Below are 25,994 nucleotides of genomic sequence, written 5' to 3' on the forward strand. Positions count from 1 at the left end.
ACTTAAGTAGATATACAAGTCTTTGCAGGTCAGAGCCCTAGGGTAGGTCTGCACTATAGCGGCACAGCTGTGGCATGCAACCTGCCACAGTTGCCAACTTTCACATGGTAAATAAGCACCCCGGCTTTCACAATAAGCCAAAAATCAAGATAATCCCGTTTCAAAACAAGGCCAAAACAAGCCAATCCCTAAGAAGCCCAACACTCTGTGACTAGATTCCCCCCTGCATGCAGTCTGGGATTGTAGTGGGCCCACTGCGTCCCCCTGACTCTCTCCTCCCCTTGGCCCTGCTTGCTGGGAGCCGATCAAAAAAAAGAAGCAACAAGCTACAAGACAAACAAACTTCAAGCCAAAAACTAGCTAACAAGCAACTCACAAGCCAATTAAGCCAAAAACAAGCCCAATTTCTGCTTTTTTCCCCCGCAGGTTTGGCATGTCTACTTCCTGCGTCAGTGGAAGCGTTTTTTCCACCTGTGTAGTTAATCCACCTCCCAAGAGGTGGTAGCTAAGTCAGCAGAAGAATTTGTCCATGAGTCTAGCTGCACCTACACATGGGGTTGAGTCGACTTAACTGTCGCACAGGCCGCAACATTTGTCGCCGTCCTGAGCGACATAGCTAGATCGAGCTGATTTTGAAGTGTAAGCCAGGCCTTAGATTGTAAGAAAAGACTGGTTTCAGAGTGGCAGCCATATATCATGGGCTAGAACCCACCTGACCTCACACTTGGTAAGGCAACTCACATCTTTTCATGTATTTATACCTGCTCCTGTATTTTCCACTCCATACATCCGATGAAGTGGGTTATATCCCACGAAAGCTTATGCCCAAATAAATTTGTTTGTCTCTAAGGTGCCACAAGGACTCCTCGTTGTAAGAAAAGACTGTCTCTTACTACTGCGGAGTAGGTCTTTGCAATAGCAGGACCTAATTGTTGATGTGCATATACGGCCTGATGCATCGACAGTTAATGTCAATAGACTTCCATTCACTTTAACAGGAGTTGGATCGAGCCCATGCTGCCATAAAGAGTTTAATATGCCAACTTTCCAACTAATTGGTACTGTACTGTAGTAATATTAGACACGTCAACAAACGGCAGACCTAGCAGTCTTTACATTTTAAAATAAAGGGATACCAGCAACAAGATTGCTCTGGCAAAAGTATTGCCCAGCTTTTATGATGACTCTGTCTGAAAATCCTTGCATTCAGTTTCCCAAGGACAAAGCAGCAGAAGACACTTGACAATCCTCCCATCTTTAGCTTCTGCTCTAATCTCTATACAGGCATTGGTCCAGATTTATAATGCTGTTGTATCTTTATCGTTTTCCAGGATTTGGTCCTGTTCCCAGTAAAGTCAAAAGCAAAATTCCCTTTGCAAAAGTTACCCTGTCTTTTGTTTGTTTGTTTGTTTTGGTCAACATTTGTCTCCTCTCACCACCACCACCACCGCACCATCCTAAATCTTTTTCAATGGGCTGTCTAAGGCCAGGTCTACACTCAAAAGAGCCCCTCCTGTCACTGTAGGGAGTGTCTACACTGAAGGGCTACAGCCTTCAGAGCCCCTACTCAATTGTATTCTATGCTTAGGACCATTCATCTCTCAAGGTGCTTGAGTAACTTTCAAACACAGGTGAAGGGTGGTGATTTTAGTTCTTAGTTCTGTATAAATGAGTAAGTCGTAGATGTGCATGCAAGACAGAAACGTCTTAATTATAAGGCCCTACTTAATTTGTTATATTGCTGATCCCTCAATAATGGGCTTCCACTACAATTTTGACAGCAGGAGCCCTGTTCTGAGCCCCAGGACTGCACATGGAGGGAAATTGCAGAAAAGTCTCAATGAACCTTATTCCTGCAAATAACAAGGTCCATTTTTACTTTTCCATGATTTTCCATGGCTTGTCCACAACTCAGTCACAATTTTTTGACAGTCGTCCTGCGATTCAGGTAGGGCCGTACTTATTTGAGTATTTGCCAAAGGCTTAAAGGGGAATCACTGTCAGAGCTCAGGACTTCCTGATTCTCAGCCCTGCTCCTAAATCACTGGAGAACACCTTTCATTGTATATTCCCCCTGGTTGTTGTTCCTTTGATTTATTCTTAGCTATATACCCTACTTAACCCGGTTTCAGTATTGATTCTGATCAAGATTTGTGACTTGCAAAGTTCACTCAGTACATGAAATAGTTATCTCAGCCTCTCATCTTTGAACTGAACAGCAGAAAGTGCAAATAAACGAACTGAGTGAGTGAGATACTGCGGGAAGGGATCAGGAAGAAAAAAAGGCCCTAGGAAATAACTGGTCTTGTGGTTAATGCACAGAATCAAGTCATGAGATATGGATTCTATTTCTGGTTTTTTCCTGAGATTGTTGGGAGCAGAACTGGGCAAATAGTTCAGCAATATTCTGTGAAGAGTCATTCCCGTTTTATACACTTTTTGACTGTTCGTACCTGTTCTGAGTTCGCTTTCCACAGATATTCTAGCAAATGAATTTGCTGGCAGGAGTGTTTGCTGAAATGGCAATATTTTAAGGCAAACACTGCAGAAAGCAAATCTCCAACTTTATAATCTAGAATATTCACACTGGAAACTTGGTTTCTTTTGAGAGGCGGGGGAGCTTGAGGAATGATCAGGGAGCAGAAATATACAAATGTGATGTATTTGTCCAATCAAAATACAGCTGGAATCTTCAAATATTGAATATTTGCTAACAACTGCTTGTGAATAAGTGTAAACCAATAATTATTTGCAAAAATCTATGACTGGTTGAAAAAACAGAGAAAAAGCACAATTTGTTGAATATTCTCCTTGCTTTATTTGTGTGTGACTTGGACAAGTCTCTTCACATGAATGTGGGGGGGGGAGGGGAGGGGCTCAGTTTCTGCATCTAGATAGGAAGGATAATATTTCCCTCTATCCACCTCAGACAGGAGTTGCAACTTAATTCAGGAACGTTTGTAAAACGCTTTTGAGATCCTTTGTTTGGAAGGTGGAATACACATGTAAACTGCAACAGTGAAGGTAAACACAGAGTGGAAGCAGAATTGGTATCTGAAACGCAGCCTGAACGCCTGTATAAGAGGTCAGATATTTGATGACAAAGTAAAACAGTTTAGTGAATGTGCCTCCCTGTCATATAGTGTGAAGAATTGCCTTTAGAGTTAGTACGATAAAGCGACTGTCCAAAGCCAGTGTGGATTTTGGATGACTGATATATGCACGGAGGACAAATGTCATGATGCCTGGGAAGCGAGATATTCCAAAAACAATGCAGATTGTAAATGAAGTCAAGCAAGTGGAGGAGCACTGTCAGCTAGCTTTGGTGGAGCAGAGAGATGGGATGTGCTCCAACAATATCTCAAAGAAGCAGTCTGTGATTTTTTGTATATCCTTCATTTCCTTGCATTTTTATTGGAATATGCCACTTCCAGCCATCATCACCTTTCATGGGAATGAGAACTATGTGGAAGGGAAAAAATAGTTTGGGGCAAGCATAAAAAGGTAAGCTTTTAGGAGAGCTACTTTGGCCCATCACTGTGCATAAGTGTCAATTTGGACTTTAAAAACAACAAAAAGAAAACAGATGGAGAGTTTTCTAAATGAGATTCTTTCACCAAAGAAATATTTCCCAGAATGGGGGCAGAGGGGCCACCAAGCTAGATGGGGTATGAAGCACCAGCTGCAGGCAGGCATGAGCAGGCTGCTTAATTGTTCTACGAAGCCTCAAGCTTTTTTCTTTTTAAATGAAAGTCTGTCGCTGTTCTAGTTGTAAAGAAAACCTTAAGACCCGACTCGACCTGAGTGTAACTAACACAATGATGTCTGAATTTGCAGAGAGCCTGAAACAACAGCTCTGATATGTGAACTGTCCCATTCACCACAGTGGTTGCGAACTCATATCAGTAAGGATTATTTTAAATATTTCACGGTCAGAAGGAATGAGTGGAAATGTCATATTCTCATGATCTACACAGTCTACTCTGAGTGACCATTCAGATTACAACAGTCTTTTACAACAAGCATGTGTGAAAAGGGAAATGGGGGGTGCTTAGCTTTCAAACATTTAGCAAATGTTGCACCAAAAGATGACTGCTATGGACTCTTAAAAACCAGTAAATGAACCTAAGAATAACTGTAGTGGGGCAGGGGCGGGGTGGACAAAGAAATCTTCATTGCTTCAGAACAGCGGTGTCCAATAAGTTCACCACTAGCCACGTGTGGCAAATAGGCTATTGAATTGTGGCTAATGCATGTGGCTTTTTTATGATGTGGCTGAATGTGGCTTTTTTATAATGTGGTGAATAAGAAAAATTCAAAACCACAAGTGTGGCTAGCATCGTGGCTAGCATCGAATTTCTGTTGGACACCGCTGCTTTAGAAGATCAAGAAACCATTGGATGTTTGTCAAGAAGAAACTGGCCATCTGGAGGAAAGGATGCCACAAGGGAGCCTGCTAAGGAAAGCCAAGATGATAGGTGGGTGAAATAGCTAACAAGAACACACTTGCCTCACAATAGAGAAGGTGACAAACAATGAACAATCATGAGTACTGGTAGGTTATGGGAGGAAAAGCCATCTGCTTTTTATTGGTATGAATGGTGCAAAATGATATGGATTCCTTTGTTCTCTATTTTGAAGGTAATTGTAGGCTGTGGGTGCTTTTGCCCTTTGCACGTCAAATAAATGGAGCTCCTGAGCGATAAGCTGCTATATCTTTCGTTTGATTTTAGCTTCCTTTATTTGTCTTTCGTACTCTTACGCATTTCCTCTTGCACCCCTTAGCGGTTAATGCACGTTTCCCCTGATGTCTTCATTAGTTTAATACCTGCCACCCCCACCCAGACAAACTAAAGCTAACACTGTGAAGTTAAGCCTGCAGATTTGGTTTTTAACCAGATGGCTGAGGAATTCTTGTAGAGGATAAAACCACCTATAAAGTCTTAAAGTAGATCAGGTCATAAAAGCGACAGGCGCCCAATAAATGAACCCCATTCAGAACTTAAGTAGTCTAAGCAATAATACAATTTTAGAGCTGGAAAAAATTGGCAGGTAAGAATAAAGAACTGAGTGCTAGGTAATGAGAGAGGATGATATTTGTTTCCTTCAACATAACTCAGACATGTAGGCTAAAGAGTGGCTGCAAGCAAGAATATACCACTGTATGTATCTTGATTTGCCAAACAACACAGAGCTATGCCAACTCCGGGTATAAGAGCCAAGAAGGATTTATTAGAATGAATGGCCAATTTCACCCACAGACAAACCACGGGGGGTTTATGAAATTAGAAATCTTGTATTTATATTTGACATATTCCATATAGCACGGTATCCTTTCTATGACTATTAATCTGCCAAGATAGACAGAACTGACATGACTGGCATTTTGTTTGTTAAACAAAACAAAACTTGAAATTCTCTAGGCTGCGTAAAAATGGATTTGACAAAACGTAAATGCGCGAGAAGCCCCAAGTCCATATTTGGATGAATGCATGATAAGCACAGGGCTTTCATCATAACCACGCTTCTTTCTTGTGTGCTGTCGAGGGGGCATGTTGGTCACTCTGTGGTGATGTTGTAATGTGGGAGATTCCCAAGTTCAAAGCTAGCATTGCATCTTCGATTTTTCTCCTCTGAATGTTTACATGGATTTTGGTATGCCTATAGTTCAGCCACTAATTCCTCACTGTTCATTTTCAGTGACAATTTCCCTCTTAGTGTATCATATGTATAAATAAATAGGCTTCTCTCCTTTTACTTGGTTAAATAATACAAAAAATTTTTGTATATCTGAGGAACTCAGCATTCACACTCTTCACAGCCTTTTGCTCGGCACGGTCTGCATTGTTTTCATGGTTACCACAGATTTCACAAAACCATTCAAGCTCTTTGCCACAGGGGTGGAGGGTTCAATGACTTCTTTGTTTGCTGTGACAATTTAACGAAACAGATCTGGCCGAATAATAGTCTAATTTAATAGTCTGTCTGGTAAAATCTATGATCCTGAAAGTAGAGGTGTTTTGTAATCCTGCAGCTGCATCCATGAGGGAGGACCTTTTATACCCTCATGGAATATCGTTGATGTTGATGTGGTGGTGGTGGTGGTATAAACCTGCTTCGGTCTAATTGCAAGGTTGGGGCCTAACCACTGTGAAACGTACAAGGGCTGTAAGATATTGTGATCCTGATTCTCCTCTCACTTCTGTTGGTGTAAATCAGGAGTAACACCATGGATTTCAATCAAGTTACCCTAATATAAAACTAGTGTGAAAGGAGGATGAACTGGAAAAGGGGTGACATAGTTTGTAGATAAAACAAAATTGTTTACCTTAGTCAAACCTAGAAGACTGTGAGAAACTACAGATGGACCTAACAGAGTTTGTCAAATGGACAGCATAATGGTAGGTGAAATTCAGTGTGGACAAATGCAAGGTAATGCATGTTTGAAGGAAGTTTGAGCTGTTTATACCTATTGCTGGGTTCTAAATTCATTGTGGTCGCTCAGATTAAAAACCTAGGTGTTGATCTAGCTGCGCACTGAAAAGTTCACTTAGCATCAACGGTCACCAAAAGCAAACAAATCTAAAAAAATGGGATAGAAAACAATAAAATCTGACAATGTCATTGTATAAATCAATTGTACTTTTTCATCTGACATACTCTATTCAGTTCTTGTCACCCTTCTCTCAAAAGGGAGAATTCTTTTTGTCACCCGTCTCACAACCCCTCTTATTTCTTCTCATAGCCATGAAGACGTTCCTGTATGACAAGAGTTTGAAAAGACTGGGCCTATGTGTAGAGAAGATAGAGGGACATGATGGAGGCATGCAAAATAGTGAATAGAACAGAAAAAGTAAAATGGATGCTATTTTACCCTTTCCCTTAACAGAAACAAAGGGACATTAAATAAACGTATAGGCAGCATTTTAAATGGATAAATATTTTTACACAGTGCATAATTAATCTGATGCTCATTACCCTGATATACTGGAGGCAAAACTTTTGTATAAGGTTCAAGGATCAATTGGACACCTATAAGGATAGGCTACAATTTTAAAAAATATAGTTTCAAGTCCTGAACCAGGGCCGGCTCTAGGCCCCAGCTAAGCAAGCTGGTGCCTGGAGCGGCGCTGCTGAAGGGGCGGCACTCCGGCTGTTCTTGGGGTGGCACTCCGGCAGCAGCCCCGTATTCGGCAGGTTTTTGTTTTGTTTTGCTGCTTGGGACGACAGAAAACATAGCGCCGGTTCTGTCCTTAACCAGCCACTAACTGATGGGGATGGGGGATTCAAGAAGTAATTTCCCTTTCCATAGTTGTGCATCACTGGGTTTCCTGCCACTTCATCTGCAGCATTGGATACGGGTCAGGCAGGATGCTGGACCAGATGGAGCACTAGTCTGATCCAATATGGCGAATCTTAGGGCACCTATCACTTTGGTATTTAGATCCACAGTAATTTGTTAGCCATTACGTGAAAACCTAGCCCTCCCCGTGAAGCTGGGGAGAAAATATAAATAAACTTAGGATAAAAGCTGAGACTGCAGACTAATCCAATTCTTAATTTAAATTCATCCGGTTGCACTTAGGTACTATAACACAAGTAATATCGTTACTTTGAGTAAAAAGTATCACACCCTTGCCTTCACATTAGGAAAAGCATTAGATAGCATTTGGACTTTTGCAAAACTAAGAGCCAGGAGAGAGAGTTTTAAATGAATCCCTTAAGGCTATTTTAAGATAAGGGTGCTTTTTGGTTTAGTTAAGAGACCATGTCAGTTGGATAGCATTTCATTTCAGCGTAACTGTCTCCTGCTGCCAGGTGGCAGCAGAAGCAAGACAGAAATTTGTATTTCCATAGCAGGAGACCTCGACCCTGTGAGACTGTTCTGTAAGAGTGTTCTGTGAGACTGTTCTGTAAGAGTGATTTGATTGTACAACATGATAGATGTAGTTGCAACCTCTTGCCTGAAGGATGTTGGAGCTGTGGAGTGTCACCGGCTTCGTATATCGCTTCTGAGCAGCAGCATTCTGCCTGGCTTATGCTTGCTTTCCGCAAGTGTAGTTGTGGCCTGTGCCTTGGACTTTATTTCTGCCTCTATCTTCCTGACCCCTCTGCTCCACCGCTGACAGTCTTCTGTGCCTTTTTTCCCAGGCTGATCCCAGACATCAAATGAACTGCCGGTACTAATTTGCAAAGTCTTCTGACTCAAAAACCTTCCTCCTTTTGTGACACCCCCTACTCTCAAAATGAGTCCTAATTTAAAAAAAAAAAGTGTAAAAGAAAAATCCTTTTCTATTATATGTGGTCTTCTGTGTCTGTCTTCTAGAACCTTTCAAACACTTTACTCATGAGTGGTCCTAACAAAGTCAAAAGGACTACTTGCAGTAAGCGCTGTACTTGGTAGTAAAAGTCGGCAGGGTTAGATCCTTAAACTCCCAAGCCTGCAATGAGCCCCTTAAGAGCACCACATGGATGCTCCCATATCACAGCTCTTTGCAGAATCAGAATCTCAGCCTGTAAGTTCTTCAGGATAGGGATGGTCTCCATTGCTGTGTGTTTACCACACCAAGCACGTTTTGGGTGCTTTTGCTGTGGTGGTGTATGAAACCCTTGTTTATGTTGCTGGCAGGGTAGTGGGATCTGGAGGTAGTTACTGGAGCGTCCTTTCTTTATGAATGTATTTTAAGCATTGTCAAGAGCTTGGAATAATATATGTTCTTACATAATAGAATATTAATGTCCATGAATAAATAAAAGGTTGACTTGAATGGGACTTAAGCATGTACTTAAAGTTAAGCATCTGATTAAATGCCTGGGTGAACAGGGGTGGACTTAAGAATGTGCTTAACTTTATACATATGTATAAGCACTCCGCTGTCTGAGGGCTGCACCTCCAGTTCTCCCATCTTTAAGGTAGTTAACCCTTTTCCTACCTCACATGAGTGTTCTAGGCCTGATTCTCCACAGCCTTGTATCTTGTGGAACCATTTATACTTGTACATAATGCATGTAACTCACTACCACTGCTGAGTGTGGAATTCTGATGTGGTATTTTACATCTGCTTTGCACAAGTGTAATCTGCCATATAAGGTGCAAGGCATTGAAGAATCAGACCTAACATTTGAAAATGCTCTAAAATTCCCAGATGAATAGGGCTAAATAAAGTAGAGACTGATGTCTGTCTCTTTTCTGCAAGAACATTTATTTTTTTGGCAGTAGGAGATAGCGTTTTTTGAATATGGGTGTATATAGTAATGTGCTGTAATACAAAAGCAGCAAATTCGCACTCGCTTTTCTAAAAAAAGAAAATCATCTGTACAGCAAGACACATTGGGAAAGAAAAATACTCCAGCTGCTCTTATCTGAAAAATACAAGTGTTTGTAAAGTGGCTAACAATGACTGAATTTAGATCTCTAACTAATCTAGAAGAAACCACATGCAGCATTTTAAAAATCAAACAAAATAAAAAAGCCCTTTGTTTTCTGTAAATGTGCCAAGCCCCATTAAATGTGCGGGACTCCTTCTCTGCTTTTACTGTTTGTCTTCTACAGGGGGTCCCCGGTATAGTCTCCCCTTATCTATTGTTTCGCATATCCGTCGCTCATCAGTAGGGGAACGTGTTCCGATTCATGTCGGTCCTGATCTGCATATCCGTCGTTTGCAGTACTGTACTGTAAGTTGCAAACGACGGATATGCAGACCAATGTGAATCAGAACCCAGCTGGAGTGCTGGGCGGGCGGAGCGGGGAAAGCCCCCGACTCCACTCCCCGGTAGGAGCACTGGGCAGAGTGGAGCAAACCCTGCACCCCGACCCTGCTTCCCGGCTGGAGCACTGGGCGGAGCAGGGCAAGCCCTGACCCCGCTCCCCAGCAGGAGTTCCGGGTGGGTGGAGCAGGGCAAGCCCCCGTGCCCCAAACCCGCTCCCTGGTAGGAGCACTGGGCAGGTGGAGCAGGGCAAGCCCCGAGCGCCAGGCAGGGGGGCAGAGTGGGTGGAGGTATGGGGGAGCTCATTTTTATGGGCCCCCCATTTTTCCAGGAGCCCCTGGCCAGCGCATCTATTTCTGACTCCCTCTCCCACTCCCCCCCCCCCCGCAAGGCCAGCTGAAGGGGGGGGAGAGGCGGCCAGATTGCTCCTACCACTCCACCCCCACGTGGGGCCCACCCAAGTGTCCCCTCCTGCCTACGCCACTGCTACACCAGCGGGTCCCCGGTATCCATCGTTTCGGTATCTGTCGCCCTTTTCAAGAACACAACCCCGACATATACCGGGGACCTGCTTGCATAAGCTTTTTTAAAATTCTACCTCTCAACAGGGTTTTATCTGAAAACAGGCCTGTGTGAATTCATTCTGCCTGAAGGGGACAATCCCTTTCTCTCCTTCAAGACCCCACGGGCTGTAGATGCAACAGATCTGGTATAGTCCTGCTGCAGGGCGCAAGGGGCAGACTCCCTCGCAAAGAGGGCAGAAGTCACGCAGCAAAGAGGCAGAGCTGAGCTCTGCAACTACTGCATCCGCCAGTCATTCTCCACCTCCATGTAAAAAGAGATCAACTTTCTGCTTGCTTTGCTCACCTCAAAGAAAGGCAGTTTGGACTATAGAGTTTTCTAGTTGAGAATACAATAGAATGCAATACAATCTGCTTATGCTGCAAATGCAGGTTTAAAAAAAACAAAACAAATAGAGTCTCTCCCCACAGCTCCCTCTGTGAATGTAAGGTATTGGGCATGGTAGGAATGAATGTTTGTCTGTAGATGGGGATATAATTACGGGATACTATGGGCATTGTATGCAATGTATATATTATAGTAGTAGCCTCTGGTGCCACTGTAGTTAGGGGTCCGTTGATGGTCCATATCTAAAACTTGTTTTTCAGAGATTTTTAACTTTCCCATAAAAGTTTTTTTATTCCGGGTTGAAACTTGCAATACAAGGGCTCACACTAGGATCGAACTTTGGGTTTATAACACGGGAGTTGGTTTGAGCGTTTTAAGTTATAGGAAGTAACAGGGCAAAAAAGAAAATGTCTTTCCTAATCTATATCTTGCACTGCTGTCACACAAACTGGACTCCTTATTACCTTCCGTAGTCATTTATACCAGTGTAAAGTGAGAGTAAAATGCTCCCATCCTGATTTTGCAGCATTTTACACTTATTTTGCCCTCGTGTAAATGACTACACAAGAGGCACGGCAGTGGAGGAACAGACCCTGCCGCTAAACTTAATGAACAGTTTTCAGATAAAGAGCTTACAATGTACACTCGTGGTCTGAGTGTTTTTTAATTTTAAATAGGTAAGATTTTAGAAGGCGTATGGCACAGTAACAACTTTCCCACGATTTTCAGTATTTCTTCTCTACAGGATGGTTATTATGTAGAGTATTGTTTTTAATACATAAATCCTAACTTTCTTTGGACATGTGACTCTTAGTAATTATATACATACAAATCTTCAAATGTGGAAAAGTAGCCTTTGTTAAGATTGAGAAAAGCGTTTTTTTTATGATTACATGGACAATATTCCAATTATTGTCAGTTATATTGCATATGAACCTCAATAACTTCCCATGTTGAAATCGTGTCAAGTGAACAGTGCTGAAAGGGGGATGTATACAAGGGGGGGGGGGGAAATGATTGTGTCCCCTTCTAAGAATTTTTTCGGAGAATAAGCATACGGGCAGCATTTGAGGTTATTTTTGTCAGCATGTTGCATAAGATTATGAATAATTTTCCTTTGCTGTAACTGTAATTGATTCCTTTAAATCCTCCCCACAGGTGCGTACACTCGCTGTCTCTCAAAAAATAAAATTAATTTTAAAAAAACCCCTCTAGTCAAGGTCATTAGGCAGTTATGCAAAAGTGTTAGTATGACCATGTCTCCACTAGAAGCCCTTCACTGGTATATTGTATTAGAGTGAATGGAGCTCACTCTTACCACTATAGCTTCTTCCTCCACTCCCAAATGAACAAAAACTATGTCAATAAATGCTCAGTGTTGTTCCTGGAGCTATGTCTACCCTAGGGGCTTTTGCTGGCATAGCTGGCAGTCCGGGATCATACCTCTTCACACCTGTGACCAACATAGCCAAACCTGCAGAAGTATGCAAGGTAGATGCATGTCTATGTCTGCAATCTGTAATGAGGCTCAAAGGCAAAATCAGAATAGCTGCGTAGTATGTGTTGATGTGGGCTTGACTGCTTTAGTCATTTTTCGGAGTTACTTTCGTATGTGTCCAGCCTCTATGTCAGGGCTTCCCAAACTGTAGGCCACAGCCCAAAGGTGGGTAGGCACCACAGTCCCAGGTGGGCTGCCAGGGCAACTGCATTCTCCAGTCAAAGATCTTGAAGCATTTCTCTGAGTGCACGTTGCTAGGGATTTCTATCATTACAGTTGTTCACATTAAATGAAAAGGAAACATGTACATTGTTTGTTTAGTGTTATAGTTTATATAATAAACTTATTACATTAATAAGTAATAACTAATAATTAACATTAATAATTTTCCTCAAGAAGTGTCAATAATGGGCCTCAGTGCCTATTGCAGCTGCACAGGTGGGCCTTGGGGAAGAAAGTTTGGGAACCTCTACTCTATGCCACTAAACTATGGGAAGCACTGAAATCACTTAGATTTGGAGAAAGACATTTAAAAGAAAACTGGAAAATGAAGGTCACAGGAACACCTGAGACACCAAATGGGTCGGTGACTTGTGTCAACTTCTCGGAGTTTCCTTGATTGCATCACGCTTGTCTACATTAGGAGCCGAATCTTGATCCCACTGAAATACATGGCAACAATCCCACTTAATTCAATGGATGGGGTTTTCAATGGAGCCTAAAGATTACACATCAAATACCCAACTTTTGTTTTAAATTCAGTGGGTATCTAACTCATTTGAAAATAGCACCCAATGGATGCAAGGTTTGGCCCCATGTAAATCATTATCATCACAGGCCTTGTCTAAACAACGATGTTTTATCAGTCATAAAGGTATAGTTATGCCCGTATAACTCCGTGTGTGTGGATATGCCTATTTCAATATGAGTGCCTTTTTTTCCATTTTCCATTAGCTTAGACTCCTTCCCAAGCAACATCTGATAAATGAATTAAAAGGCACTAGAATAAGAACGACCATACTTGGGATTATACCTGTATAATGGTAGATCTGACTGGATAATGGTGAATTTTCAACAGAAAAGATTAACTTTTCAGCAAAAATAAAAATAAAAACCCAAACTATTTCAGCCAAAACCTGAAATGTCATTGTGTTGCCTCATGGGAGGTGTAGTTCAGGTACCTCACGCGCTCATTCTTCTCTACAGTGGTGCTCCCTGATTAGCCTGTATCTCCCATGATACATCATAGCCTCCCCTCTTGGTGAGGGGGAGGCTGTACTTCAGAATAGAAGATAGAGCCCAGCCCATAGAGGAGAATGGAAGGCACGAGGCAATTGAATTACAACTCCCATGAGGCAACACAGCGGCATTTCTAGGTTTAAATTTTTGGTTTGGGGCTGAAAATTTTTCAGTTTCTAGGCATTTTGGTTCTTCAGTATTTTACCACCCCCCACAAAAAAAAAGTTTAGCAGAAAAAACAATTTTGATTGAAAAACTTATTGACCAGCCTCAATAACCACACAAATTTTAAATTACACTGATACATACTAAGGTGTAAACTTTCCCATATAGAACAAGCCCTAAACTATTCTCCCACCTCAGCAAACAATAGAGAGCTGAGCCTATTCTGAATTCTAGCTGAAGTCCATGTTGATGGGAAATCCCTTGTGTAGTAGCTGTTGTCAGGATTGTACTTTGGATGAAGTCTGTATTTTATGATTTGACTGAAGTTTGAAATTGGGTTTGCTCCAAGGGCTGACAGCTTTGCAGTATTTGTGGTATTATACAATTAAAATAACTAATGCTTTAGAAGTGTTGGTCCCCATGCTAGGTACAGTTGTGGGTTCAGTTTGAGTTCAAGCTATAGATGTTCAGTGGCTCAGTTAAAGCTGCCTCTTTCTTCAAAGGCACCAGCAGTTTTACGGTCTTGTTCTGAAGTTTAATTGTTTGCAGGGATGAATCAAATGTGCTTTAAAAATGCAATATGTTTGCTTTGTATTTTTTTTTCCATGTGAGGAGGGGGAGAAGAGGAGACCCAACGGGAAACTGTTCTCTAGCTTCATCTGCATTGTCGGATGCATCCAGTTCACCACTGGATACCTTAGTAGAAACGTGAAACGTTCCGGATGATCTACTTTTAAGTCCTCATGTTTTGTTTCCATTGGGAGGAATTTAGCTGGGAAGCATCAGCAGGTTTTGATGTGTTTTTTTCCATTGAACCCAACAGCCCAGTTTTTATTAATCACATGCTGTACCCCGTACTGATTTTCAGCTGAACAAAATCTAAGAACAACAACAACACCACACGCGCTAAAGCATATGACTGTAGTTTCATTCAGCCAGGTCTGTGGTCTGTTAAATGACGAGCCACACAGTGATTGTTGTCTCCAAATGGAATTGGGACACAATGGGAAACTCAGTTTTCATAAATAATTTTGTTCCTGGCTGGCACAGTCTCTCATGACGATCCTTCATAGAAATAAACCAAAACATGTGTCAGTGACACAGCACGAAGTGAAAAATCTGGGCTATTAGCACAGTCCAGGAAACCCTGGCACCTGCTCTCTCCCAGCAAAGTTAAAAATACACTGAGGTAAATTCATTAGATAATATGATTTCTTAATCATGGCATCAGCATGTATAACTTTGGAACACTTATACCCACCAATGATACTACCAATGAAGCCTTTTGTTTAGTAAGAATGTCAGACAGGAGCCTTCACACACTGTAATGGAAAGGCTGATTGAGGATTAAACAATAGAATGGCCTAGTGTGACAAAGGATCATAGTAGCCAAAGATGGGAGATCCCCATTATGTCACAGTTGCACACCTTGTTTGGAAGGGCTGGGGGGAGGAACTGTAGCCTTCCTTGCATAGGGATAGAATCAGTTATTACATTTGATGACAAGCTCGATCCCAACGACTCCTGAGAAATCCAGTTGGCCTCAACTCCAGGTGCTGACTGGAGGACACGGTGAAGAAATAGGATTTTGCATTATCCACCCATAACTGGGGCTTCCAGTTCTTGCTTTTGCTTTGGTTTCGGGGTTGGTTTGTTTTTTGAGTTTTCCCTTTAGCAAATTTTGACTTAGCTTATTTTTTTAGTCCTATAATAATTAGTAGGTGTTTTTTCCCCTTTAAATAATGGTTTCTCTCCATTTATATCACAGGTTGGCCCTCTTTCCAGTTCTGTGTACCAAGGAATGGCTCACAACCAGTCTGAGAGAAAGGACTGGATCCACTGTTCTGCAAACAACTATCAGCACTGCAGAAAAGGTAAAGTTGAGGAATTGTTTGGTGAATGCATTATAAAATATCTATTCCCAAATTTTTCCTTTTAATGGATTTGTTTTTAATGTCCCTCTGTGTTCCTGGTCATTAATCAGATTTGCCTGATGATCCTATGGTATATTCATAGTCCCTTTTTCCCTTTAAAATAACTATCAGATAATCTTGTCTGACTTCTGTAGATACAAGCTAAAGTTTCATCTAGTTACCCCTGTACTGAGCCTAATAGCTTGTGTCTATATTCATTAATTTTTTCTTAAGTTTCAGAGTGTATCTACCCAAAGTGATTGTACTACCCTATCACTATAGTATCTGAGTGCTGCACAGCCCCCCTGTGAGGCAGGGCAATGCTATTATTCCCCTTTTGCAAATGGGAAACTGAGGCACGGAGAGGCTAGGTGATTTGTCTAAGGTCGCTGAAAACCAGTAGCAGACTGGGGACTTGAAGTGAGGACTCTGAAGTCCTTGGGTAGTTACACAACCACTGGACCATACTTCCTTTCTGTATGATTAAACGTGGATCCATAATTTGCTCTTGATTATCCTCTGTTGTGCTATATTGACATATGTTGACACTCCTTTCTTTGGCCTTGGAAAGCAATGTCTATTATAGTGTGTTCATTTTTGTCTTGTTAACATTTTCTGTTTTGCTGCTTAGTAATATCAACGGATATTCTAAGTGCAGGATTTATTTTTTGTGTGTATTGCCTAATCCTGTTGGGCCAGATTGTGTACTTGTACAGGTAGTCCTATTTACTTTAAATCATGGGACTCGGGGTGTGTGTGTAACAACTCACCAATGGGAGTAAATGGTCGATTTAGCAGGTCTTCACTAGACCCTCTAAATTGATCCCTGCTGCATCGCTTGCAGCAGAGTCGATCCCCGGTAAGTGTAGACATGGCCTTAGCCTGCAAATGTAGTGAAGTCTGTGGTATGTACTTCACTCCTAATAGCAAATCAACATATATTGAATAGAGCTCAGTGAGTTGTGGAAATAATTTCCCACCAATATGCAAATTAGCACAGAACTATTGCTTTGAATGTCTCTCTTTCTTTCCATTAACAGTCAAGTGTTTGAATTTTACTAGCATAAATACTTGCAAAAAACAAAACGGGAGCTCAAATGCTCAAGTATGTGTTTTGAATCATATATTCAAAATTTGAGCTATGGCTAGTTAATTACAGAAGTTATGCCAAAGGGCAGCAGCACTCCACCAACAGGAGGGGTTGCAGATCTGGTGAATCACTATCAATGTACTCTACCCCTAACCACTGGCACGCAGACTCTCAAACAGACCCTTCTTCCCTATCACTCCCATAAATCTCCTTGGTTTTAGAGCAGAATTTAAACAACAGTGCAAATAAATACAACTAGCAATGCATGTTGTTACAACACTGGGTCATCATCCAAGACTGCTATGACATGAAATATATGGCAGAATGTGGGTAAAACAGAGCAAGGGACATACAATTCTCCCCCAAGGAGTTCAGTCACAAATTTAATTAATGCATTATTTTTTTTTTAACCAGAGTCATCAGCATGGAAGCATGTCCTCTGGAATGGTGGCCAAAGGATTCAGGGGCATAAGAACGTTTAGCATATCTGGCAGGTAAATACCTTGCAATGCTTGTTACAAAAGTGCCATGCAAACATTGGTCTCACTCCTGTAAATGTAAACAAACTTGTTTGCCTTAGGGTATGTCTGCACTACCCGCGGGATTAACTTCTGCAGTTCTGCCTTTTGCCCACCAGAGGGCGCTGTGGCAATAGACCACAGCAGCCGCTGCCAGCCAGCGAGGGAAGAGAAAGCCTGCAGAGCCTTCTTCATAGCGCCTGTAGGCCAAGTCAGGAGACAGGGCAGGGGTGGGAAAACTACGGCCTGTGGGCCGGATCCGGCCCGTCAGGGCTTTGGATCGGGATTGCCAGCCCCGTGGCCCAGCCAGGCTAACACTGGCTCCCTGCCTGCCCTGGCCCCGCGCCGCTCTTGGAAGCGGCCAGCAGCACATCCCTGTGGCCCCTGGGGGAGGAGTGGGGCAGAGGGCTCCGTGCTTTGCCCTCGTTTGCAGGCACAGCCCCCCGCAGCTCCCATTGGCCAGGAACGGGGAACCGCAGCCAATGGGAGCTTCGGGGGAGGTACCCAGAGGCTAGGGCAGGGCAAGGAGCCCTCTGTCCCCTTCTCCCCCAGAGGCCGCAGGGACGTTGTGCCAGCCGCTTCCGAGAGTGGCGGGGGGCCAGGGCAGGCAGGGATCCTGTCTTAGCCCTGCTGCGCACTGCTGCCACCGTGGAACCGCTCAAGGTAAGCGGCGCAGGCCAGAGCAGACTCCCGCACCCCTGCCCTGAGCCACCTCCAGCACCCCTCCTGCACCCCAACCCTCTCCCCTGAGCCCCCTGCTGCATCCTGCACCCCTGCCCTGAGCCCCCTCCCACACTCTTCACCCCTCCCTGCACCCCAACCCTCTGCCCTGAGCCCCCTGCTGCACCCTGCACCCCAAACCCCTGCCCTGGGCCCCCTCCCACACTTTTCACCCCTCCCTCCACCCCAACCCCCTGCCCTGAAGCCGCACCTGCACCCCAACCCCCTGCCCTGAGCCTCCTCCCGCACTCTTCACCCCTCCCTGCACCCCTGCCCCAAAGCTCCTCCTGCACCCCAACCCCGCACTCCCTCCTGCACACCAACCCCTGCCCCAGCCCTACATTAATGGCCCTGCATCCAATTTCCCCACCCAGATGTGGCCCTCTGGCCAAAAAGTTTGCCCACCCCTGGGCTATGGAGAGACAGTGTGGGGTTGCTGGGGAAGTCACAGACAGGAGCTCATAAGGGCTACTAGGGGAGGACAAACTGGGGTAGGGGCTGAATGGGAGTGGGGGCACAGGGCCACGGGGGAGGGAGGTGCAGGGCCACATAGGGATGGGGGAGTGGGTGTCTGAGAGGGGGTGGAGGGACATGTGCCTGCCTGAATGGGAAAGGCTAGGGGTCAGCCAGGGTCTGCATCGGGGAAGCTCCCTAACAGTCCCTCCTTGCGTCTCCCCGCACCACAAAAAAAAACCCACAACCTGTTCCATACTTTTCCCACCCATACCCAACAACGCTCCAAGTTCACAGCCAGGCTCCTTCCCAACAATTATTTCCCTATCCCTCATCTCCTTCGTTACCCCTGACTCCCCCAAGCCTTTGCACTGCTTCTGGGGGATGCGGGAAATATGGTTCTGTATTGTAGTTTAAATGAACGATTACTTAGAGTTCTGTATTAATATACCTAGTAAGGAATCTATTTGTCAAAAAAACATTTTCTGAATCTTTTTTTGTTATCTGTATTGTTACAGCCGTACTTGCTGACCGGTATTTTGAAATAAATTACCAAAAAATAATTGAAGCTGGTGTGACTATATTTTGTTATTTTGACAAACAAAATATGCAGAATGTTGTAGAATTTGAAAATATTGTGAGCAGAATTTTTAATTTTCTATTGCAGAATTTTTAATTTTTTGGCGCAGAATTCCCCCAGGGGTAAAGATCAGGGAACAAGTGTGTAAATGTTGGATTTGACTTCCATTTTCCTAAACTTACCAAAGTCCAGGCTAGCATTTATAGACTTGAGTCTTGGTCCTGGAAACATGTATGCTTCATAGGGTTGATGCACATACTTAAAATTAAGCATGTGGATAACGTTTACAGAATTGGGACCTTGGATGCCTGAAGTTAGGCACCTAAATCTATATTTGGACACCTTAATAAGCTGCATGAATTTCAGGGGTGCTTGAGGATCTCCATCTGTCCCTGACTTCAATATGATTTTTAAAACCAATCCTGACCCAAGTAAAATTATGCAAACTTGTTAAGAACCCATGGTCTTTTGGTATCTTTCTTTCTTTGGTGAATTTCTTGTTGCTGGTCAAGCCATCATTTTTACAATATGTTGGTGATAATAATGGCACTGCTTGTTCCTGAGGGCTTGTCTACGCTTACTAAGGGGAGAGCTTAGGTACTCCACCTCCCTGAAAGGCAGTAGGTATGCTGACAGAAGAAGCCCTCCCCCTCAACATAGCACTGTCTACACTGGGGGTTAGGTCAGTATAACTGCATAGCAGCATAATTATATCCACATAAATTTGTAGTGTTGAGCAGGGCTGAGATGAGAAGCTCTTGTATCAGACTCTCAGTGGTCTTAGCAACAGGTAACAAAGTCCAGAGTGGTTTATTATCTCTGTGTCATGGGAAAGATTCTGCAGTTAATGAGCTCTGGGTAGAGATCCTGGTTTCTTTGCACTCACTTGAACAGAAGCAGCATACAAATTCAGAGTACGCAGATGTTCTCTGAGATATCTAAAATGATAAAAGTTGGCGGGGGGCGATGTTGTGATGGTGTTTAAGGTAGCCAGACCCTGCTTTAGGTGCATTGGTGGGCAAGACACCCCACCTCCCCCATAGGTCTGGCCATGACTTGGGGCGGGGGGGGGGGGGAAGAGTTGTTGGGGCGTTAGCCTGAGGGGGTGTGGTTTTGGGGGGGTTTTGGGCAGGGTGCCCCCCAGTAGCTTGGTGCGTGGGGGTGCATGAGGCAGAGAAGTTACAGGGGTGGGGGGGGTTTCCTGCCCCCATGGTAGCCTACTGGGGGTGTAGGGGAGTTGTCTGGGCAGGACCCCCCCCCCATAGCCTGGGGTACGAGGGAGGGGGCTGAAGGGGCAGGATTTCCCCCCCGTCCCCATCGCCTGGGGGAGACAGGGTAGCCCGATGGGGGCTGTCAGGGCCGGGTGCCCCCAGCCCCTCGGCGGGGGGGTTGTGTGGGCAGAGCCCCCTCCCCGGGCCTGCTGTCTGGCCGGGCCCCGCCCACGCCCCGCAGCCTGCGGCAGCCCCCCTGGCCCAACAGAGCCGCGGGCGGCCTCCCCCGGCGGCCGGGACCTCGGGCCCCGCTGCAGCAGCCGACCGGCCGGCCCCGCCCCGCCCCGGGGGCGGCGAGCGGGGCCCGGCCCCTCCGCGTGCGCCGGGTGGGGGCGGCGAGCTGCGGCCGGGCCCGCGCGAGGCGGCGGGGCGGCCGGTGAGTGCGGCGGCGGCGGCGGCGGCGGGGCCCGCGGCGGGGGGGAGGGGGGTCACACGGGGACCCCCCCCCAGGCTGGGCGCAAAGCCCGCGGCGTCCTCCCTGCGCCGGGGGGGGGGCGGGCCGGAGCCAGCGATCTCCCCGGGCTCAGCGCGGCCGGGCGGGCCAGGGGTCCCCCAGGCAGGTGTCCTTGGGCGGAGCCCCCCTGGGCATTGGAAAGCCACCGGGGGGGGGGTCTAGGGGTGCGTGTGTGTGTGGGGGGGGAATCTTTAGGGGGGATCAGAGAAATGTGGGGCTGGAAGGGGCCCTGAGAAGTCTCGTGTGTGTGAGTGTGTGTGAGTGTGATACACATTAGATGTCATGGGCAGTACCGTGATCAGTTGGGCTCACAGATCCACTGTCACAGATTTGTGCCTCCCTCCCGTCTGATGCGGGCACGGCCGAGGGAGAGCGATGGGCCCCGTTCTCACCGCCCCGAAGGCTAGAGGCGCTGCGAACCCCCCATCCTCGCGGCTGTCCATCCTGATGGTCAGCAAGGATCCATTTGTTTGTGTACCGTTGTGCCTAATACTGCCACTTTTTTTGCATAGAGAGAGAGAGAGAGAGAGCCTGGCCTCTGAGGACCTCCCTGTGCACTGCAAAGGCACCCCACGAGGTAGGTGAAAATCATTCCCCCCCCACCCCTCCCTTTTGCAGGTGGGGAAATGGAGGCACAGAGGGCTGTCAGATTCAAATTGTGCTTCTTTAGTCACGTATAAAACAGAGCTAGCAGGTAGGGTGCCACGTACCCATTGGGGGGGAGATTGAGTCCCTTTTCTGTATAAATGTTTGTTGTTTTAATGTTTTATTGTCCAAAGAGTGAATCCCAGACCTGCAAAGCAAAAGGCAGGCTAATATGCTGGATGCTGGAACATTAGCAATGTTTTTGCTTTACGTTTATTCGCTCTTGAAAGTCCCCCCTCCTCCACTATCTATTGTAATGTATCCATGCTGTTACTGTATTGATTGATGATCGAGGAAAAGAAGGGTGAGAAGCCTAAGTGTATGCAAGCAAGTGAAACCTTTCATTTCATCAGAGCATTAGCTACTATATATGGTATTACATTCTCCCACAATTGTACAGTAAGCACTATGAAATGTAGTTTATGCATGTATTTTAGTGCTGATAGGCTTGTGTGAGTGTAGAAGAGAGAATCTGGAGAAAAATGGAATCAAGAGAGGGAAATGAAAAATGGAGAGGACCAAGATAGAGCATTTTCCACAAGTTCACAGGCAAAGAAACAAAGATTGTGCCAGAGAGAGAATTTGTGGTTAGAAGTCTCTAGGCCAGGAGAGCATTTGGCCAGATCAGAGAGGAATAGGAAAGTCTCAGAGCACTGAGAAAGGAAAGAGCCATTGTGTAAACCATTCTCTTAATGCATCTTGGTGGATTATATTTTCAACTGATGTTATCCTACAGTTAAATAGTCCTTTCTAACTTGGAGATAAATATATTGTGTTCCACCAACACTGAGGTCTAGCTGGCATTCATGAGAGAGAAAGATGCAGTTCTGAGGAAGAATTTTGGTGCTTTGTAAAATTCTTAAATCGAACACTTAGCTTAAAATGTTTGAGAAGCTGGCAGACAGGATGAGGGCATTTCCCTTTTTTATGGTCCTCCTGTCTGGTGCCTTCCTATAACTGAATGCCCATCAGGGACAATGAACTATTTATCTCTTCATCCCTACATATAGTGTCATCTTTCTGTGCCAGGGTTTTATTTTTCTTTTGGCGCTGGCTTGGTTGTTGCTTTTCAGCCACACTTCCAAGTGAGGTAGACTGGCACGTTACTTTCACTTTCAGCCTAAACAAACAAACAAGCTAAATTGTGAATGACTATTCTACAGTCAAGCATTTATTTGTTTTTTCAAGAAAGTCAGTGCAGTTGAAAGGCCATTTGGTGAAGAAAAATAACCTCTCTCAACCCCTTCATCTTCTCTTTTTAGTACCGTCCTTGTGCTGCACTGATATAAATGTCTGCATCCCACATGTGACAATAACTTAGGAAGACAGTAATTTTCTGGGCACTGTTTTGACTGAAACACCCCCAAGGCCGGGTAGTCTTGCTTCAAACCACTTCCTTTATCTCTGTTTGCGGGGAAGTCTGGTATATTCTCAGCTATCTGAAATGCAGTTTTATTTTATGCACTTTTGTAGTCCTCCATGAGGACACTTTGCAAGAGGTAATATTAAGGATTAATTTAATGCTTTTGAAGTTATTTTTGCCCCTTAACTATAATTGGGTAATTTGGTTAATTACCCACTGAATGCATGGAAGTATTTTTACTATAATTGGTCTTAAATGACTATCTGATTAAATGGAAACTGCCAGACATATAGGCTACATTTTTATTGACCTTAAAAGAGAGTAAAGTCTCTGATAAAAGAGGGCATGCAGATTTAGTCTCTAGGTCTACAAACCCACAAGGAGTAAGTCAGCAGAACTGCTTGGCGGCAAAAGTGTTTGCAGAATCTGATGACTTCTGTAATGTTTGAAATTCAAGAGCAGAATTTAAACAACAGTGCAAATAAATACAACTAGCAATGCATGTTGTTACAACGCTGTTTTTCATTCAGTTTAAAGTAATTGACTTGAAAATCTCTAGAGAAATTTTATCTGCATGTTTCCCCATCAGGTCTAATTATTAACATAGGTTGGCCTTTAAAGAACTTTTGCTTTGTTTTTCTGTTAACAAAGGGAAAAAATAGTGGAGTTTAAAATATAAGGTGGATTTGTTTTTTTAAATGTGATGCAACATATTCTAAATGGAATCCATCTGGGAAATTTGCTTTTCTGTGAACCTGCAAAAATGGCCTTTTAAGGCCCAATGCTGCAACTGAATCTGCGTGGATGGACCCTTACAGCTTCATGTTGAAGTCAACGTGGTACTGCACAAATGCAAGAGTCTGCCTAGTTGGATTTGAATTCAGCATCCGGACCTATATAAGCAGAGAGTAATTTTGTTCCCCCACCCTGACCCCCATACAAACTTGATATGTGCATCTGGCTACAAAGAGTGCGTGTTACTTTGTTTTGGGTGCCACAAGCTAAAATAAATCATGTCAGCTTCAGCTTCATTGAGCCTGTCCTCTTGGTCAGATGATTTCTGTACTTGCAAAAGCAAGTTTCCATAGTTTATCATCATAGTTTAGTGAGTAACCTTAAACTACCTGGTGTCTAAAAGGTCAGAGAAAATGGACATTGTTACATGCACTTTGAGCGTATGGCAGAAAAAAATATTTACCAGTCATAACTATAGAGCATGGAATATAAACCTAAATAGATAATTATTTTATTTTTATTATAACTCTGTCAGCATTTGTTTTCTGGCGCAGAATTTGGGCAATGTCTATAATTGTTTACAACCTTTTAGTGGCAGAGCATCCCAATGCTATGGGCTCTGTTCGTTTCAGATAAGGTACTTGCCCAATGTTCCCGTTCCTTTGGAAATAGAGTGCAGAGTTTATTGGCCCTCATGGAAGTTGTACATTTTTCATCCATCTATCGTTTTGAGTTGCCTCATTCTTACATTGTCATATCCCTCTCCCCTTTTCCTTATAGTAGAGGATAGACATATTTTTACAAGTTATTAGCTAGGAGGGTGCTAAACCATGATACATGCTTCACCCTCCTCTTAAGGATGCGGTGTCGTCTCTTTATGCTGTCAGCCACCGTTGGCTCACAGAGAAAGGGAGTGAAGGTGGTAATGCTAATCATTTAGAGTGGCTTATGTCTTTAAAGTGGTGTGCAAACATAAACCAACTCTCATAACATCTCTGTTATGGAGGTAACTATTGTAGTTCCTGTTTTACAACTGAGGAAATAGAGACACGAAGAGGTTAAGTGAGTTGCCCAAAGCCTGACAGCAAGTCAGTGGACTAAAAATCCAAGCGTGATCTCCAATCTTGTGTGTGGTCTACTAGATCAGATACCTCTCTGGAGCTGTTTGTTTGAAGAATGTGTTCAGATCTGCTTCTCCAAAGGACAGTGCACAGCACTCTTTTATATGAGATGATACTTTCAGTAGATTGAACAACTTTTATAAGTGGATGCTTTTCTCTTCTTCCTTGCATGCTGTGATCATAGTGAAGTAGTTAACAAAGCTGCCTTTTACATTATCATTAGGTTTCAGTTACTGCACTTTTGGGGTGAAGGGGGGTAGTTGACACCACTTAGAAGTATTGTTTCAGACTGTCTGCAAACACAGGCATGCCCCTCGCTGCATCATTTTATCCTTGGGTTTGAAGGTTTTTTCCATTCGGACTGGAGGTTTATTTATTTCTTTAATATGAAAACTTACTTGCTGGAATAGAAAATTGTATTCTCAAAAAGACATATCAGAATGCCAAGCTGCCATAAGGCAACCCAATGCGACATCTGTCTTGAAATTGCAAAATGTGTCTAGGGTGTGTATCTGTGCAAACGTCTTAATTTAATGTGGGATTGGGTTTACACAATGGAAAACAGTTTATCAGTGGTATAGAACAATATAACTGGCACATGGTTTCTCTTTTTTACATGAAAAAAACTTGAATAGGTACGACTAATAGTTGTCGCTTCAAATGCTTTTTTTTTTTTTTTTTTTTTTTTTTTTGGTATGTTTTTTCAAACAGGCTACTCTTGAAAAATGGCCACAGAAACTGCAGGAGAGGCAGGAGTGTGGAGACAAACCAAAGCTCTCTTATTCAAGAACTACCTTGTTAAATGCAGGACTAAGAAGAGTAGTGTGCAGGTAGGTTACGTGGCCATTTATTGGCCTCTATGTCTGTGTCTGATTATGGTTGAAAAATTAGCTGACTTAAAAACAAAACTAAGCTTTGTTAAATTGTCTCTGATTATTGAGGGAATAACTGATTAGTTTGAGCTCAGGTTTGAAGGAGCCAATATATTTCAATCATACTTGTGATCCTTTGGCAAGAAATGCTTTATAGAAATAGTCTTGCTCTGTGTCTGTGTATGAATGTGGTAATTTCTGTTTCTCTATTCACTTTCTAGAGAGTATAACTGACCAATTGGGGTAAAATAACATTACTTTATTTTAGGGCAGAATTACATGTAGTAAAATAATGCTGATAAAGTACTAGATTAAGTTTAGAATGGCTATTATTTGTCAGGGAAAGCTTGTTACTGATAAGAGCAATTAGGTAATAGAACTGCCTTTTGGAGTTCCTTGTAAGAACCGTTCAAGCAAATGTTTGCAAATAGTTTAAATGATAATTAAGAATATAATGTTGTTGCGAATAACATCATCATAATACTTCAGAGTGCTATCTCATCGTTCATCCTTGAATGTCAAAGCAAGTTATAAAACATTAATGAAGCCTTATAATACCCATTTTGCTGATGGGGAAATAGCTGCAGGCAGACTAAGTGGCCCACCCAGTGTCCGGTTGCATGAGAGTTTCAGAACTAGAAAGAGCATTCACAGATATAACCCGCCATTCCAGCACATGACACTATATAAATACACATAACTCTGGAAGTCAGGATTGAGAGGTACCTTTGTGTAATGTT

General features: G+C 43.7%; 1 protein-coding gene across 3 annotated transcripts in view; it reads left to right on the top strand.

Annotated features, from left to right (window-relative positions):
- Nucleotides 1–20,379: 20,379 nt before the first annotated feature.
- Nucleotides 20,380–25,994, top strand: part of ABCA5 (ATP binding cassette subfamily A member 5) — a 59,657-nt gene continuing 54,042 nt past the window's right edge. The window contains exons 1-3 of one of the 3 annotated variants that reach the window (XM_037913879.2): nucleotides 20,380–20,440; nucleotides 21,037–21,095; nucleotides 25,094–25,212. In XM_037913879.2, coding sequence (XP_037769807.1) covers nucleotides 25,108–25,212 — 105 coding nt within the window. In that variant the 5' untranslated portion in view covers nucleotides 20,380–20,440; nucleotides 21,037–21,095; nucleotides 25,094–25,107. Of the gene's footprint in view, nucleotides 20,441–21,030; nucleotides 21,096–25,093; nucleotides 25,213–25,994 lie in introns of all 3 variants that reach the window. The other 2 variants (XM_043527613.1, XM_037913880.2) reach the window with 2 other exon arrangements.

Source organism: Chelonia mydas, chromosome 14 (assembly GCF_015237465.2).
Source record: "Chelonia mydas isolate rCheMyd1 chromosome 14, rCheMyd1.pri.v2, whole genome shotgun sequence".
NCBI lineage: Eukaryota > Metazoa > Chordata > Testudines > Cheloniidae > Chelonia > Chelonia mydas.